This window comes from Acomys minous (assembly GCF_964271855.1).
Source record: "Acomys minous genome assembly, chromosome: 15".
NCBI lineage: Eukaryota > Metazoa > Chordata > Mammalia > Rodentia > Muridae > Acomys > Acomys minous.
The window spans coordinates 92,813,820-92,833,285 of NC_140497.1; the positions used below are offsets into that span (position 1 = coordinate 92,813,820).

General features: G+C 41.9%; 1 protein-coding gene across 5 annotated transcripts in view; it reads right to left on the minus strand.

The window, feature by feature from the left end:
• Window positions 1-19,466, minus strand: part of MAPK10 (mitogen-activated protein kinase 10) — a 239,289-nt gene that overhangs the window by 42,708 nt on the left and 177,115 nt on the right. For all 5 annotated transcript variants that reach the window (XM_084760086.1, XM_084760087.1, XM_084760088.1 and 2 more), the window contains 2 exons: window positions 5,281-5,463; window positions 1,261-1,385 (listed from right to left, as the gene is read on the minus strand). In XM_084760086.1, the coding sequence (XP_084616212.1) occupies window positions 1,261-1,385; window positions 5,281-5,463 (308 nt within the window). The remainder of the gene's footprint in view (window positions 1-1,260; window positions 1,386-5,280; window positions 5,464-19,466) is intronic.

Consider the following 19,466-nt stretch of genomic DNA (forward strand, 5'->3'; position numbering starts at 1 on the left):
AAAAAAAACCTACCTAATTTTAAATATGCTTATTCATATATCTATTTCTCTCCTTTACCTCATTCCACTCCGAATATCTTTAAAAGATTTTATGAACTATGGAAACCTGGGAGACAGTCTGTATTTGCATCTTGCGGATATGCACTAGGCTTAAGAACATTAAAATTTCAAATGTATTTCATTGGAAGGACTGTATTTTGTAAAAAACAAACAAACAAATAAACAAACAAACAAAAACAAGTTACTAAAATAAATCTGAAGCAGATTTAGACACCACCATGATGGTAGAACTGCTCAGGTGAACAAAACTCAGGAAAACATCACACAAGACGGTGAAGGCCCATTTTCTGCAGCTGGGGGAGTCAGGGCTAGGGATTCCTGGAAACATAAACAGAAACATGTGCTTCTCATATATCAAAAGAAGGATTAAGAAATAAGAATTGGGTAGGGCTGAACTAAGCACGCTTGGCCCCGGCAAACACACATAGAGCAGAGCAGAGTCTCAAGCAGAGCAAGTCTGTCTCAGTGACGTAAGCACCAGTGTTCAAACACTCCAAGGACATGTTGTCATTTTCAGGAAAAGATACTATTGCTGACAGACACACTAACAAATGGCCTGGAAAGACAATTCTCATCAACAGGATTCCAGAGCCCTATACAAGTGCAGCCAGACAGACAGAGGTCAAGATGTAAGAGTGACTCACAGTGAAGGTGAAAATATTTGCTAAATAAAGAGTTCAGCTTCTAAGATGTATAAGCCTTATATAGTACATTTAAGACCAGAGACAAACCATACTGTGTTGTTTAGAATCAACGTAAAAAATAAGGAACCGTTTGAAATACCCACTTCCTTGTGTGTTGTCCATGTAGTTGCAAAGCCACCAATATCCTAGGGGAAAACTTCCTAACTGAACCGTAAAGTACCACGTGGTGTCAATGTTGATGCGCCAAAAAGGAAAGAGATGCAAGGTTGCATTCCCAGCTGTGAGCTTTCCCTCATGAAGTCTGCATCGGGAGAGGCTGACAGCTAAACACCGGGACAAAACCTAAGCGTGAACTGAAAGAAACAGCATCTGAACCCATCCCGCTCACAGAAAGTCCTGGAAAGAAGTGAAGCTGAAGAAAATAACCGTTAGGGGATCATGCCTTTGCGGGAGGAAAGTCGGGGGACAGAGGGTCGGGGTGGGGGGCGCTACAGAAGGCCTGCGTGAGTTTCTGTTTTAGCCACTTGCTGTGCGTGGCGTGTGGCCGATGCCTTACCGCCTCCACTTCAGCGGGGTCGTACCAAACGTTGATGTACGGATGCTGCAATGCGTCATCCACCGATATCCTCTTGGCTGGGTCAATCACCAACATCTTGGACAACAAATCCCTGGCTTGGCTGGCTGAAATGACAAACCAGAACAGCGACTGCTGAGATCTTTATTTTGGCGAGTGTGGAGTGTGTTGTTTATCGTGCAGAGAACGAACTTCCAAAGAGCACTGTCCTTCTAATCATCGGGAAACCTCTTGATGCGCTATAAAGGGAAACGTGGCCTCTTTTTGTTTTTCTCTCAAAATGCAGTTTTCGTCTCAAAGCCTAAGGTACCATTTTGAGAGGGTTATATGTTGTGAATATTTGAGTATAATTATTCACTCGATTATAAATAGCATTTAACAGCCATGACGTTTGAGCAAATGAAGAAACTTGCACGGGTCATCTGTAAGGATGCTAGAGAGATGAGTTGGGGGCGTGGGAATTGCACAGTACACCGCACCTCTGCAGACGTGGGGGTGGGTGTAAGAAGTCAGTCAATGCTCTCACGTTCTCATACACAAAGCAGAATCAGCAGAATGTAGGTAGAATCCAAATTGACTTGCAAACCAACGTGGCCCAGATGTCTTAGATGTCAGTGTGATTAAAAAAAAAAATGACATCATTTAACTACTGAATTTTGTTGTAGCATTCTGTGGTTCATCGGGCATTTAAATAGATGCAATCAGGATTTGGTGGAATCAGGTGGCAAGTGGCTAACAGCAGCCCCATGCCGTGGCTGATAGTAATGAAAATCTCCATAGTATGTACAAAGCGTGTGGCTAGTTATACAAACATGTGGTGACAATCAGCAAGCGTATTTGTTCAATAGCACAACTTATTGAAGTCACATCAATTTTCGTGTTTAAACATGTTCACATGTGTGCATAAATCGTGCGTGCATGCATGTGTGTGTGTGTGTGTGTGTGTTTGTGTGTTGTCTCACCAGTATGTGCAAGTGCATGTGTGTGAAATCCAGAGCACAACGTTCTGTTCTTCAAGTGCTGTGAACTCTTTTGTTTTATCTTCTGAGGCAGGCCTGGAACTTCCTGGCTAGGCCCGTCTGACTGAGCCTGCAGCTCGTCAACCCTGTGATGGCAGGCTCCCACTCATGCCTCATTTTTTTTGTTACACGGGTTCTGGGAATAAAACTAAGGTCCTTCTGTTTACAAACAAGCACTTCGCCACCTGAGTTGAAGACCTAGCCCTGCGGTCACATTGACTTTTAGTTCCTAAAGCATGTGAGACTTTACATGGGATGCTCTAACAGGAATGAGTAATAGCTTAAACCATTATTATTACCCAAAGTATCTGAAAGGTTTAGCAATGAAAATACTCAGAGTGTGTGCCAAATATATAGTAAAACTTCCCATTAGAGACAGCAAAACTTCAGTTGTCTTAGCAATTTGAAATATGTCTAGTTAACGACTCCTGCAGACTAACTGACATCAAAAATTGGAACTAAATATGAAACTAAAAATGTACATGAAAATATAGGAATTGGGGGCCTTTTTAGATATTCACAAATTTAGAGCTCCAATGTGTCTTATTCTCCTTTTAAAGACATCACGGGCGTTCTGTAATGGAGTCACGTGTCCATTTGTAGTATGATAAAATGTTTTATGAGGAAAATGTTTACAAGAAGATAGTTTTTCTCATTAAAATATGGACATCAATTATTATTACATGGTTATATTAAGGCAACTGGGTTAATAGTAAGAATTTAGTAGTGAAATGAGTAAATAAATGAAATAAGAAGCCAGCGCTCTCACAAGCTGGAGGCGTCGTCACGCTTATGTCTCCCAATTTACTTCTGGACATGACTCAGCTGTCTGCCAGTCAAACATTCTCCCTTAATGCTGCTCATACAAGAGTTGAGATGTGGGAAAGTATACACACCCATCTATCTGTGACTATTTTTGTGTGGCTTATAATGTTTTATATTAATATGAAAGATAATTCATTAGAGGATATTTTGTGTCTATTGGCCACTTTTTCTAAGTACAATTTCTTAGCTAATTAAAATTCTTTCCAAACAAATCTCTGAAGCCCACAAAAATAACAAAGGTGTACAAATACTATTTCAAATTTTAGGACTGTTTTTTTTTATGATGAATGGCCTGGCAGCCTAGCATGGCTGCTTGTTTCTTTCCTCTGTTAAAAGGGCTTTTTTATCTGTAGCTGATTTTATCCTCGGATTCATGTGTCCTGCATACACAGAATCTGCTCCTAAGACCATCTGTGTTTCTCTCCTTAGAAAGGGCATGGGATGGAATAGCCCGTGCTAAGAAGGGATTGAGCTGTGCCAAGACCAAGTCATCTATTACAGCCATCCCTAGTCACGTATGTAGTAAACAAAGAGATGTTCCCAGCACCACAGTTTGCACTTTCAGACACACCTGCTGCTTCCCTACAGTCAGAACACATTTCCCCTTGATCGTTTGCATATTGTGACACCTCACTAGTGTGCCAGTCTTAATATTAGAATCACAAACGTATTAAATAGCTAATAATTTTCAAAAATAATATAAACTCAAATATAATTCAACTCTAGAAACTTGGACTTATATCGCAAAGTATGCTATTGTTAATAGTTTGCCTGCAAGCATTTTCACTGCCATTAAATGGCTTAGCGTGTGAGTTTTGTTGGCTCCGTTACTGTTTCAATACCAAAGTCTTCACAGTAGCAGATTATTTTTTGCCTACTGTCGTGGTTTGAATAAGAATGTTCCCCCCTAGGCCCATATATTTGAATATTCAGTCACCGGGGAGTAGCACTGCTTGAGAAGGATTAGGGGGTGTGGCCTTGTTGGAGCAGGTGTGACACTGGGGATAGGCCTTGAGTTTTCAAAAGCCCAAGCCAGGCCTAGTGGCCTTTTATCTTCCTTCTGCCTGGAGATCCACGGGTAGAACGCTCAGCTTCTCCAGCACCATGTCTGCCTCTGTGCCACATGCTCCCGGCGATCATGATTATGGGAGGGGACTGTAGGCCAGCCAAATCAGAGTTGGCCGAGGTCACAGCGTCTCTTCACAGCCATAGGACACCGACTAAGACACCCATCGCTGTGATCAGCATTATGAATGCATTCACAGGAAGGTATTCCTTTGGGCCTTCCTCTCTCTGTACAGGCAGGGTTGGCAGCTTTGGGAATGCCACTCAAAGGCTATGCAGCAGCAGTGTAGGGCAGTCTCCAGCCGGGTAGCCTAAGTGTGGAGGCCACAGAAGTGGTGTAGACTATCTTAATTCCCTTATGAATAAATTTGGAGGTGATAGCTAGATTTTTTTTAAAGCACCACATTTTCACTTCTCAGCCCCACTGAGGTTTATCTTGGTTATTCTAGCTAAGCCTGTAGGAAATTGACTGCCTTACACATGTGGGGCACGACCCCACTAGCATGCACCCTATACCTTGTTTTTTTTTTTTATATAATATATATTCGAATACCACTTTTTATTCTGTCTAACAGTTGTTAGCCAGGTGATGTTGAGAGTGTTTAACAGAATATTAAGTCAATTAAACCTCGCCCAAATTCTTTACCATCTTTTTTTTTTTTTAAATAAATAAAGCTGGCTGGTTGTCCAGCTATGGCGGCACAGAGGGAAAGTTTGAATCTGGGCCGAAGGGAGCAGATTTGAATAAACAGAAATGTATAAGTAACGTCAAACTTAGTACTCTATAATTGAGAAACGGTATTTAGACGCTCCACAAAATACAAAGAACTAAAGCACCTACGTCTACAGGACATTACAAATGAAAACATAAGTTGAAAATATTTTCTAGAAACTAAGAAGCATTGAAGAAATGACCTGTTAACTTTACATTTCAAAGATTCTAAGTGACCCTGATGAAAGAGTTAACCAAGAGAGACATTAAACTATTGTCAGAAATGCCTCTTCTGGGGGCAGCGCAAGCCCAGGGAAGGCCTCCATATCCTGAGCTTTCTCCTGGACTGTAGTGGCTGCAGGGTGTGCCCAGGGCGCTCACCTTTAAGTTTATTGTGCTCGGAGTCCGCTGGGAACAGGGAATCTGGAAAGAGCTTGGGGAAGGTGAGCCCTGCGTACTTGGGCCGATTCTCCACGTAGTTTCTGACTGTGGGCTGCAGTTTCTTCATAAATTCTGGACACGGAGTTCCTAGCTGCTCGATGACTTTGTTCCACTGGTCAATATCTGAGAAGGAAATAGTTAAGGGAAAAAGAGGTGCAGACAGGGACTCTCACCTTCCCCTCCCTGTCACCCGGGTCTCAGCACCATAGCTGGAACTGTGAGAACCAATGCAAGACCACACAGTGAAACCAAAGTCGACAGCCAGGAAACCTCTTGGAATTTTAAGCCAAATTTGGTGTTTCTGTGCTTTTAGAGAACTACCGTCATTTAACAAGATGAGAAATATGAAGTAGTTTTTTCTTTATAAAAATAAAACTATTATTCAAATATAACAGGGCATATTAACACCTATAAAATCACATGGGTTAGGGTAAAACACACAAGCATAAAACACAGCAAATTATCTATTGTTCACAATAATTAAAAGATTCAATGATGTAAAACAGATACCTTATGGAAATAAAATTTAATAGTCATGTGATTTAGAACTAAAACTAAATCAATTGACCATAGGATTTTTATCCTAAAGATGCCTCAATCGTTCTTATTTTTGAGAATACAAACACATAAATAGCCATTAATACTTTTATTCCTTTCCTACAAATGAGAAAATATCATTGACATTTAATGTTTTCTACTTATAAGCATCATGTTTGGGGACATCACACTAGCTTTATGCAGCTGTTCACATTTTAATTGAGAAACAAAAACTGTATATATTTATAGAATACATTGTAAAGTTTTGATACATATATACATTTTAAACTGCTCAAATTCCTGTCTTAACAAAAATTTATTATGCACTTGTGACTTTTTTTCTGGAAAACTATTTGAAAGATGTAGGACTTTTATGTCACTCATACTCAATTGGTCTACCATAGTTGCTCTGTCTATAGTAGTTACTGTGTCTACATTTGTCACCTTGTCTACAGTAGTCACTGTGTCTACAGTAGTCACTGTGCCTACAGTTGTCACTGTTTCTACAGTAGTCACTGTGTCTACAGTAGTCACTGTGTCTACAGTAGTCACTGTCTACACTAGTCACTCTGTCTACAGTAGTCACTGTCTACAGTAGTCACTCTGTCTACAGTAGTCACTGTATCTACAGCAGTCACTGTGTCCTAGATTGCTCTGTCCACAGTGGTCACTCTGTCCTGGTCACTCTGTCTACCTGTAACTTGCCACTGAGTGATGAGTTTCACATGCTTACTCTACTCCCCTCACAGCCTCAGGTACCCAATTCAGATGGTCTTTTTTTCACTTCTCATTAATATTTAATGTGCCATAGCCTTGAGAATGATAAGCAATGCAGGCTCTGAAGGACTGGTTAAAAGGAGCTGATTTCAAATAAGTTTGAGCCTTGCAGATTTGCATTTATTCGAACACCATAAGCAGAGACTTCTCCCACCCTCCTTATTCTTCTACGGCTCCATCCTGCACCGTCAACTCCTTCCTACTAAAGTAGCACAAAGCACTTCACAGAGCTGTAACATAATGCTCACTGATTAAGGTTTGTAAAGTCCTTACTCTTAGCTATTCAAGAGTTGAGCCAAAAGAGGCTGACTGTCCTGACAGAAGACAAAAGAAACCATGTTTAGCATGAATATAAACTACGTAAGATAGACAGGCGATCAAACAAAGATAATAGCAAGCTAATTTGTAAAGTTCTACCTCCCTTACAACCTGGATGAGTAAAACTTAATTATTATAATAAAAATGTGAGTTGCCATGGACTATCAGGAAATGAAACGCAGGTGAAAAAAAATGGAGAAGCATTCTCTGGCATGACAAACAGCAAGAGTGAACCAAGCACAAGCGGCAGTGACACTTCACTAACTGACGTCATCGTGTGCCTGAGAGTACAAAAGTCAGTCAGAATTATTAGAAATAAAGAAATTAAGTCACTATATAAGATTGGTTAGTCACTCGCATGCAAAATTTCATGTTAAGTGTATGGATATAGATATAGGTGTAGATATAGATATATAGACGGACAGACAGATGATGGATAGATAGATACATAGATATATAGATAGATGCATATATACATACATACATGGATAGGCAGATAGTAGATAATAGATAGATACATAGATACATACATACACACATGTACATACATACACACATGTACATACATACATACACACATGTACATACATACACACATGTACATACATACACACGTGTACATACATACACACATGTACATACATACACACATGTACATACATACACACATACATACATACATACAAAGATAGATAGATAGATAGAAAGATAGACAGACAGACAGATAGATAGACAGAACTCAGTACTTTGAATAATATTCATGGTGTTAAGTAAAGCTCAGTTGTCACTGTAAACATGAAGAGAGGCCTTCTCTCTAATGGAGTGGGATTACCATACCCCACCACGCTGCCATGGACTCACTACTCAAACTTGCTCTGAATTCTAAATAGCAAAGGTTGATGTGATGTTTTAAAGAGGCAAAGAAGTTTCCAGCTTTTCTACAATGAAGCCATTTAACAAGTTTGGCAAACTACTGTCAACCTATTATTTTATTTTAATTTCATTCAACTAGAGTCATGAAAGTGTGCAATAAAATTCCTCAACATAGAATTGTGTCCTTTTGTTTGTTTTCCTTTTTGTAAGTTTTTGTTGGTGGTGGTTTGTTTTGTTTTTGGGGGGTTGTTTGTTTGTTTTGTAGCTCAATTCAACTTCAGACTTGTGGTCTGGCCCTGACCCCCTGACTTCCTCCCTGCCTCCTGCTAGTAAGTGCTGGGACTGTAAGCCCAGGTGGCTGCACCCTGCTCTAACTAAATTCTGTCAGTTTTCTAATTTTTCTTTATTTTTACTTTTGATAAAAATCTAAGGAGGGTCACACATCCTGGACTCTGAAGCACAATTTGAGTCTCTAAAAGCACTGAGTGGCCTTTCCTACCTGAGCGTGCTTCTAAAAGATGTATCATTCTGGACCCAGAGACATCTGAACAAGAAAAACTACTGTCAGTGAGGATGCTAAACATTCTCTCAACAAATACTGGGTACAACCCAGTTTAAGAGATGGTGCCTTTTTAAAAAAAAAAAAAAAACATAATCCCTTCAAGTCCTTTCTTCTTATAAACGTCTGGATGTCTAGGTGGTAAGGACTTGTTTTCTTTCTCTTCTGGTCAGTGTTTATGAAGAAAACAGCCAATCCGGAGCCGTTTTGTGGTAGAAGGACTTGCCTCGCCTTGGCCTAAAGTTCATGATGGGCTCATGATGCGATTTTCCAAGTGCACATCCATCCCTCAGAGATCATCTGTGATGTGCCTGTCCTAGTCTCTCAAATCAACACGTTTCCACTAAAAAATCACTGTCATACATGCCTTCAGAAAAAAATAAGGTGAGATTGTAAAAAAAAAAAATAGCCAGATTTTCACCATGATTTGTACCTTTAAACATATAAGAATTTACTGGTATTTGCTAGATGCTGACATCATATAACGCATCCCTTAAAAGGAATTGCTAAAGTCATTTTTATGAAGGCAGCTGCTAGAGTTAGCACTTTTCCATGCTGTACAGAACAAGGAAGTGCAAACGATAGATTAGTCCTGCGCAGTTACTAAAGGGGCAGTGAGCATATGTACTTCTACATTTCAGATCTATGCTTTCAGAAAGTATCGCCCTGAAATAAATTATCAAAGGCCTTGAATATTAATTGGGAAATGACACTTAATAAAAAAAATTACGGCAGCAAATTTCCTCATCTAACTCTAAGTTCACTGAAGATCACAGTGGCATTTGCAAATGCTCTCGGGAGTAGATGAGCTAATTTGCTAAAGAGACTGATCGTTGCTAAGGACTTGGATGAGCTGTACCATCCCAGGAGAACAAAGCAAAGGACAAGTGAGGGAGGAAGGGCGGGCTGCTGGCGCCACAGGGCTTAAGCTTTTCTCTTAGGATGAGAACTAGAACTAGGAGCTTCTCTTGCCTCTAAGGGTCCTGGGCTGGAGAACCTTCACAGACCCTTCCCTGAAGAATGTGCGGACAGAAAACACCTTTCCCGGGCTGGAGACCCTTCCTAGACCCTTCCCTGAAGAATGTATGGACAGAAAACACCTTTTCCGGGCTGGAGACCCTTCCTAGACCCTTCCCTGAAGAATGTATGGACAGAAAACACCTTTCCCGGGCTGGGGACCCTTCCCAGACCCTTCCCTGAAGAATGTGTGGACAGAAAACACCTTTCCCGGGCTGGGGACCCTTCCCAGACCCTTCCCTGAAGAATGTGTGGACAGAAAACACCTTTCCCGGGCTGGGGACCCTTCCCAGACCCTTCCCTGAAGAATGTGCGGACAGAAAACACCTTTCCCTGAAGAATGTGCGGACAGAAAACACCTTTCCCGGGCTGGAGAACCTTCACAGGCCCTTCCCTGAAGAATGTATGAACAGAAAACACCTTTTGTTCCCGGTTATTTGAGTTGTAATCATGATTGAAATTTATGCTCTGACGCTTCAACTTTCAGAGCGCTTAAAGAGCTCTCCAGGGATTCCATCCTACCATGCAGTTTGGATTGTCACTTTTTGTTTTGTTCTGTTTTGTTTTTTCTGTCTTTGGTTATTCTGTTACTAAGTGTGTTGTTTCCAGAGTTGACATTGGCATGCCTAATGATTCACCACTGGTCAGTCCTCAGTGTGAAAATGTCAAGCCTCCATCTGCAACTTTGACAACACCAACGTTTCTTCCCCAATCCTTAGCTGGGTACCTGAGGATGGCGCTGCCGCCTGCACTATCCATCCTGAATCACTGCAGAGGGTGCCATTTCATCTCCAGCTAGCCGCTACATAGGCAGCGTTAAGTGTGGCTCTGTGTCTTTATCTTAGCTCTGTGGGAACGAATGTAAATTGGTAAAGTTTCCAGAGGAAGCGAAATGAGGACACAGAGCACATGTCTGTGCGTTCAGTATCATGGTACAAAACCATGCACACAAAAACCCCAAATATTCATAATGCAGAAACTTACAAAAACACAGACCTCGCTCTCCACTCCACTCCTCACGCACCACTTAACTGTAGGACTCTAGGTACTTAGGTCTGCGGTGACTGTCACAGAAAACACATCAGTGAAAATCGCTACCCACGCGCTCCTCGGGCTGCAGTTGGCAAACACTAATCTAAAGTGTAAGATGTAAGAAGGCTTCGGCGTGTTTCCGTTTCTATGGTACGGAACATCACAGGTTCAGATTCTGGAAATAGTCACTCTTCTTGGCTGGCACACTCAACTGGCCAGTTCTCTGGAAGGGAGTCAGGGAAAGGAGAGGTCCTAGTTTTTCTTTCACACTTCACTGTCTTCTAAACTGGGACGTGGCTGTGAAGGCTGCCTAGCTGCTGGGCCGAAAGACTGGGATCCAGAGGAGGCGTGAGACTGTGCTGCGCTTGCGCAGTCTGTGAGGGTTAGCTAAGGACAGCACAGAGGCTCCTTCCACCTCACACCCACCCCACACATAGTGGCTCCGGCCGCCTTGAGTACTACGTCTCTCCCTAATAAAACCTGGTCTTAAAAGCACTTTCACATTCAAGAACGTTTGTAAGATCCGGGTAGGAACACAACGCACTTAGGAGAGTTCTGTATGTCGCTGGTTGAGTTGTTTTAGTCCTTCAAAGGCATTTTCGTTTGGAGCTGGGGCTGCAGCTCGGGGGTAAATTATTTGCCTGGTGTGTGCAAAGCTCTGTGCTAGATCCCCACGATGGGGGGGAGAACAAAGTTTTCTGTTGTATTAATTTTTCATTTGGGAATGTTCTTTTTGTTTCAAAACCACTCCTCGGTTTCTGGTAACAAAAAAACACGAAGAAATGTTTACAGCAACAATCCGTTAGCAGTGTGTTCCTTAAAGACAGAACGCAGGAGGGAGTGTGCCAAGCCAGAACATACTGCGCTGAGCCTGACTCAGCAACCCGGCTCCACGGACCTCCAGAGCCTGCTACCGGACACGTGATACACGCGGTTTTCACTCTAATTGGTTTTCCCTGTAAATCTAATTATTGTTGTAATCTACCTTTACAGATCAAAGTTAGACAAGGATTGTCTTTTCCAGTGGGTATTAATGCAAAGGCAACATTCATTTAAGCTACTGGAGGTTAGCTTCCAGGACCCCTCATCCGCCCGGCTCTGTAGGGGACAGTTCTTAACTTCCCACTGCAGTGTTTACTTTCTGATGTGAGCGGCTCCTTCCTCCCGGTACACTGCTCTGGCCTCGGAAACAGTGGCCCGTCTTACCTGCCTGCCGTTACATTTGGAGGGTATATTTGGACGCGTACATTTTAGGGGTGAGGAGGCTCCAGGTGAGGATGAACAGCATCGCTACTGCAGACACTTGCCATCGCTGACCTGATGTAAGATGGGCTGAGGACACTGTGTTCACCCCAGGACGCATCTCTGGAAGGCCACATTCATTTCTGGGTGTAACTCTGTGTACACTGGGTTATTAAGGGGGACGATCAAATGAGGTCAGGAAAACAGCTTGGTGAGGAGCTCAAGTGGTAGAATGCTTGCCTGGCATGCCCAGGCCGTGGGTTCGATAACCAGCATCATATGAACCAGGCAGTGTGGGGCATAACGGTGATCTCAGCCCTGGGGACGTGGAAACAGGAAGATCAGATGTTCGTATGGGCTTTGGACTGCACAGTGAGTTCATGGCCAACCTGGGCTACGTGAAACCTTGCTAAGAAGTTGGCAGGTGAGGTGTTGGCAAAGGTTTTGCTAGTTAAACTTAAGGAAGAGAGTAACCCTGAATTCCAGGCCAGCATACCAACTGGTTATCAAATGTCAAGTGTTTAGCCCTAAAAACATACATACCAGTAACATTATACAGACAACTGCAGATTGTATTGTGTATTTAAGGGTGTGTGTGTGTGTGTGTGTGTGTGTATGTGTGTGTGTGAACAATTATTGGAAAAAAATTCTGTGAATTTGAACAAGAGCAAAGAAAAGTATCTGAGACAGTTTGTTTGAAGAGAATAAAGAGAAAAGGAGAGTGATATGATTATATTATAATCTCAAAAATAAAATAAATAAAAATTATAAAAGAAAGCCTTCCCTTTGTTTTCCCTGGAACTGTAGTTATGGACAGTTGTGTGTGCTGAACCCTGCTCCTCTGCAAGAGCAGCCAATGCTTTTAGCCTTGAGTCATCTGTCCAACCTCTGAGATTAAGTTCTTAGTAATCTACACAGAGTTAAAACCATTACAATGGAGTGAGATTCACTACATCCAAATAAGAATATACTCTTGAAAATTTTACAACTTTAAGAACTATCTGGCTATTTAATTCCTAAATTTCTCGCTAAAACAATATGTTGTACTTTTGTCATATAAATAATATGAAAGTCTTATCAAAATCCTGTTTGCTATTTAATTATATGCAAATAATGTGCACAACTGATATGTAAGTGCTTTCAGAAAGCATTTATTTTGAGGATGCTTTCAAAGAGATGTGTATATTGACTTTTAAAGCAATGTGACTCTCCATAAGGCATTGGCCAGGTTATTTTACAGAAGCAACTGTCCCCACCACCACTGAAAGCCGCTCTTGAACTAATATATTTCAAAGCAGTTTTATCTCTTCAAGTAAGTTCCTTATTAAGGTTAGTAGTAGGCCTCTCTCCTGCAGAGGTTAACTCTGTGACCCCCAGTGGGTACAATTAGCATTTAAAAGACTAACTTCAAATAAACCAAAGTGCTCAAGATCATTAATGACCCACAGTTAATTGGCTTCCCAAGAAATTTACAAAGTTGTCTCTGAGATACCGGCTGCTGCAAGGGTGGGCAGGAGGTGGGGCGAAGCCATCAATATCAAAGCCCTCACATAAGTCTGCGGGGTGTGACCTGTGACATTACAATGGCCTTAAGAGTAGTTCAGGGGAGGTGGAGGGGGGGGTTGACATTCAGGTTAAACAGTGTTGCCCAAGCAGCTTCTCCCAAGAAACAACACTGGCTGTGTTCAGGAACTTGGCTGGGGAGTCTCTCAATGTGCCATAACAGGCAATGGAGTTAGTCAGTCTAATCTTCATGTAGCCAACATTGCTCAACTCTAATGAATTTCTGGAAGAGCAAAGAGCATACAGACTAATTTAAAGTTATTCCCAAATGTTAAGAAAAAAGTAGTTGATCCATGGGGAATGAAAGAAATCTTGGTCTTTGTTTCTTTTTAGAAATCTGAAGTAATTTTGTTTGGTCAATCCAACCTATGTTCAAAACAGAATTAATGTTAGCACTAATATGTAAATTTACAGATGCCATTTAGTAAAATGTGTGAGTAGAAACAAAATTACAATATAGACAGAGAGATTTTTCAGGTCACAGTGTCATAATTTTAAGACTAGAGAAAAGATTTTAGCAAAAATATAAGTGAACAGCTTAGGTTTTTTTTATTTGCATGTTTGTGGGTATGTGTGCTGTGTTTACAGTATAAGTGTGTGTGAGTGTGCACATGTGTGCATGTATGGGTGCTCCTGTGTACACATCCGTGTAAGAGCTAAAGGTAGGTGTCTCTCCCACTCACTCTGAATTTCTGAATTGTTCTTTTTAAACATAAGGAAAATATGCATAAATGTATGTTATACTGTACATAGCTATAACTGTGTATGAAATACACACAGATACATGTTAACTTACTGTTGCATTTGTACAAAGTGTTATGAAGACGGTGAGAGTGGTAGGGGAGTTAAAAGTTTAGAGTCAGTGGATAATCACATGACGGGCGGTAGTCAGACTTTCCTGATTAGACGCTAGCCCGTAATTATAGACTCAAAACTGCTTCTGAATTGTGAATTTCAGGTCAGCTGTCCCCTTAGAAGGATGCAGGCAGAACTTTGCCCAAAGTGACCAAATACAGCAGGTATTTCACTGACTTAGGGGAGTAGGTTTCTAAGCGTCTCTAAGCAGCCGTGTCCATCCCAGGGCCTCTGGACTCCTGCTAGTTAGCTGCCACCTGAAGAGAGGATTGCTTCCCGGTGATTTAAATGACTTCTCCAGATGTTCATTTAATTACCGTTAACCAATGAGGTTTTAAATGTTCCTTGTTGGAGAACATAAGAGCAGATCTGGAGAAATGACTCTTCATATACATTAAGTGAATAAAACACAGTGTTTGTAAAGAGTAAAAATGGGATGTGCAGGCATGCTCTCAGGACCTGGGTTAAGTTAAACCTGTTTAAGGCTCTCCATGCTAAATGAATATTTCTTATGCTATGAAATAAAAGGCTTCAGTGTGAACACTGACTTGGTCATTTATTATCTAGCTCCACATATGTCTTCCTTCTTGAAGTCTCTATGAACAGAGTGATGAAGCCGAGGCAGGAGTCTGGAAGAGCTGAAGTGAGGCAGAGCTTGCAATGCAAGGCTGAACCTTTCATAACTCAGACTGTCCCATCCGTGGAAGGTCTTGCTGGGAGACAAGGTTATTCTACCATGAAGCAAACTCGCAAACACTTGACGTTTGATCTCACGGAAACTCACTCGGGGCCTTGAATGGAGACCCTCAGCCGTCTTGCATTGGAAACAGAAGGAGTGAATTGACAAGGGTGCAGAGCCCAGCGGCCGCTTGGGAAGGATACAGTCAGTGCCAGGAAAGAGCACCGCACCTTTTACCATTTCTCCCATGATGCACCCTACCGACCACATGTCAACTGAAAGCAAAAATGAAGTGAAGATAAAGAAGAACACAGAAATAGAGCAGTGCATAAATAAAACGTCAAAGCCACCTGCACCATAGGGTCATTGTCTGAGCTTCCCTGATTGAGGGAGAGGCCAGCCTGGGACCAGCGGTGCTTTGAGGTGAGAACAGGGCACACACAGGATGCCCAGCCCTTCCTGCTGCAGAGCCGAACCAACAAAGCCCCCAGAGCCCACAGATGCCTGATGATATTACTTTGCAATTATAATTCAATGCTCTCTCTCACTTCTGATTTAAAAGACCTAATTTGCATTCATCTGCTGGAATCTGAGTGATTTGTATTGAAAATTATCCTAGGCTGTGTTAATATGAAAGACGTGCAAATCAATTTCTTTTTTTTTTTTTTATTCTTTTGTGTATCATATCTGGAAAAGGAAAGGAAGAAAAGCTAGCAGCTAGCGCCCCAAAAGAAAATGTCTTTTATAAAAGGCATTTATGCTTGTGTATAAATATGAATGAGTTTCCAGGAGCAGAAATACCTGTGGGAGATTTAACGTTTTGGAATATGTGGGCTCCATCACTGAACTCCATCAGTAGAGCACTTTTCTGAGCTGAGGTCTTCTCCTCTATCATAAATACAGGGCCTTTGTAAAACTAAAAGTGCTGCCTATTCAAATGGGACTGCTCAGCATGAAATAAGCAAGATTAAAGAGCAAACACTTCTGAGGCTGAAATCAAAAGGAGCCTGGAATGTGAGGGTCAATTACAACACACAGCTCTCCCTGCAATTGCCAGTTATCATCCAGAATTGAAACCAGGAAGGCGGAGCTAGGGAGGGAAGAAGGGGAAGGGCGGGGCAAGGAAGGGAAACACCCTTCCTCATGCAGGGTGCACCTGATGGGCCTCACAGGAAGCCAGAGACAGGCTGGGCGTAGGGGAGTGGAGCAGACAGGAAGAGGTTGAGGGACAGCAGAGCAGCATGGCTGTCATGGCTTCACCTCACTCATGCTTCAAATTACAGGTAGTAATTTGGCAGTGTCCTGAAAGACTTCCTCAGGAGGCTCTTTCCATCCTCAAGATCTCACTAGGAGAAACCCAAGGCGTCCTGTTGCTTAGCCCCTAAACAGTTAGAATGTTGAAGGGGAGGAGCACACCCAGGGAGCAAATGTGTTTGTTTCCCTTTCAGGAAAGCAAGTGCCATGCAAAAGTTTCAGGGAAGGACTGAACAAATGGTCGTGTGTCTGTCATGGCGCGTCTGCCGCATCTGGTAATTGCTGCAAAGCAAGAGGCAGCTATGCTTAGAATTTTTGAGTAAAGAAAAAAAAAAAGGAAACAGTTCTGGAAAAGGTGTTTTATTTTTAAATTGCAAGTATTCTTATCACACTGTTCAAAGTGCCTGGTCTGCGTGTGGTGTGTGCATGTGTACTGTGCCTGTGCATATGTGTGTATCTATTCTTGTGTGTATGGATGTTATTTTTTTTAATTTATTTTTATCTAATTAATTTATTCAGATTACCACTAAATTGTTATCCCATCCCTTGTATCCTCCCATTCCTCCCTTCCCTCTGCTTTCACCCTACTCCCCTTCCCTAGGTCTAAGACCAAGAAGAGCCTCCTCCCTGACTATATGGTCATAGGCTATCAAGTCTCATCTGGGTAGCCTGCTTACTCTTTCTTTGAGTGCCATCAGGCCTCCCCACCAAAAGGAGGTGGTCAAATATGGGGCACCAGAGTTCATGTCAGAGTCTGTCTCCACTCTCCCCATAACTGTGGAGAATGTCCTGTCCATTGGCTAGATCAGAGTAGGGGTTCGATGTTTACTATTGTATTGTCCTTGGTTAGTGCAATAGTTTGAGTAGATGCCCCTGGTCCCCAATCCACCCATCACGATGTTCTTCTTGTAGGTTTCTAGGATCCTCTGGTCCTTCTATTTCCCCATCTCCTATATTTCTCTTACCTAGAGTCCCAGTTGGATGTCTTCACATCTATCCCAATCTCCTGGTAAATGAAGACTTTCATGGGACATGTCTTTTGGGCTAGTGCCCAATTATAAGTGAGTATATACCACGTGAGTCCTTCTACTTCTGGGTTAACTCACTCAGTATGATCATTTCTAGTTCCATCCATTTGTCCACAAATTTCAGGAATTCCTTGTTTTTAATAGCTGAGTAGAATTCCATAGTGTAAAGGTATCACAGTTTCCTTATCCATTATTCAACTGAGGGACACTTAGGCTGTTTCCAGGTTCTGGCTATTATGAATAAGGCTGCTATGAACACAGGTGAGCATATGTCCCTGTTGTGTGCTGGAGCATCTTCTGGGTATACTCCAAGGAGTGGAATAGCTGGGTCTTGAGGAATAGTACAGATGTTATTTTGTGTATATAGTGTGTATACAATATGTATGCTGTGTGGGGGTGGTTAGTTCATGTCTCTGTGTATGGTGTGAGTACTACGTGTGCATGTTTGTATTGTACAGGTTTTGTTTTGTTTTGTTTGGTTTGGTTTGGTTTTGGTTTTTGGTTTTTTGAGACAGGCTTTTTCTGTGTAACCTTGGCTGTCCTGAATTTGTTTTGTAGACCAAGCTGGTCTCTAACTTACAGAGATCCTCCTGCCTCTGTCTCCCGAGTGCTGGGATTAAAGGCATGTGCCACCACACCCAGCTTGTACAAGTGTTTATGTGTACTGTGCATGTAGTGTGCGAGTGTTCGTGTATACTGTGTATGTATAGTATCCACAGGTATGAATATATATATGACCATGTGTGTCGTGTGTATGCTTGTACTGTGTGTCATGTGTATGTGCAGTGTGTTTGTGTGGTATGCATGTGTTTGTGTGAATGTGTGTGTGGTACAGGACAGTTAAAGGGAAAAGGCATATAATTAAAGCATAAGCTGGGTGACTCCTGCTTGTATGTAAATTTTTGGAAAAGACTTTTTTCCAAGCAGCTATCTAGAACTTTGATGCCTGTTTTTCTTTCCTCTGTGGGGGGTTCTCTGCAATACCTCTGGCAGAGACCCTCTCTGCTGCCAGAACTAACTCTATCTCTTTGCTATTATTGTGTGACCTCAACCATCTTCATCTCTCCCTTCATTTTAAAGACTTCAATATCGTATTTCTGATAAAGGTCTTTCCACATTGCCTGGTGGTAGCTAAGTTTTAAACAAACTAGTTTTATATCACCATGTAACAAATGTGTGCACTGTGTTATACCCAGAAACTAAGTACATACACAAAAAGTTCAGTTTCTAGTTATACAATTTATGTTCAGATACATAACAGTTTTTCTAATAAAGTGAGTGAGCCTAACCACCCACTAGCAGCACATTTCACTGGTCAAGCCACTCGGAATGGAATCCTACACACCACAGTGCTAGTGGCTCTGTGGAACTTCTGGTCTCCAGCAATGACTCCGTGTCTGCATTCAAAAGACAATCTGAAAATACGTGAATATGACAGAATGCCGAGACACTTCTCCCCTAAAACTGACCAGTTTTATCTTTTAGAATAAAATCCCATGGTTTAAAAATAAATGGTCCCTCACATAAATATCAGTGACATCAACAGTGAGAATGGGAACCCAGTCTCTGTGCCATTTTCCTCTCAACACGCTCTAGACACTTGCTGATTTAATAACTAGTATTGCCAACTGGTAAGAATGCTGTCTTCTGTGTCTGTCTGTCTGTCTGTCTGTCTGTCTGTCTGTCTGTTCTCTCTCTCTCTCTCTCTCTCTCTCTCTCTCTGTGCGTGTGTGTGTGTGTGTGTGTGTGTGTGTGTGTGTGTGTGTGTGTACTTTTGCAAGATAGCCACACCTGAAAGTAAAAAAAAAAAAAAAAAAGAACATTTTTCTACATTCATCTTCCTAGTTGGAACTCAAATCATTCTTAAAAGACCATAAAAACTTTTGTACAAAAATGAGAAGACAGAAGCATGTCCACCAGGCTTGAGTCCTAAGGTCCGTTCGGCCACTGGTGGATCTTTCTGGGTGACTTTAGCTGAAGTCTCTCAGTTCCCTAAGTTTCCTCCCCATTCACCGTGCCTCTGACTCACTGTACTTGTGCAACAGGAGTGTCAAGTCTAGTGCCTAAAAGTCACAACCTGCAAAGACTGACATACGCATGGAATCGTCCATGAATTTTACGGGTTCAAAATCTGATTAATGCTCAGTATCATCAACTCCTGAAACAAATCGTAAGACTCTAATCTCACTGATTAGAAACAGGTGAATTTAGAACTAATCTCCTTGGTCAGGGAAGAAGGATGAGTGGCAAGCTCCATTCGATGTATGTACAGCAGCTGACGATGCTTATCCGGGGCATACCAGGTTAACTTATGAAACCTGACAATATTGGATTGGATGAGGACTACGTGATACCTACAACACCCACTGGAAACGGAATTCTCATGCTTCCT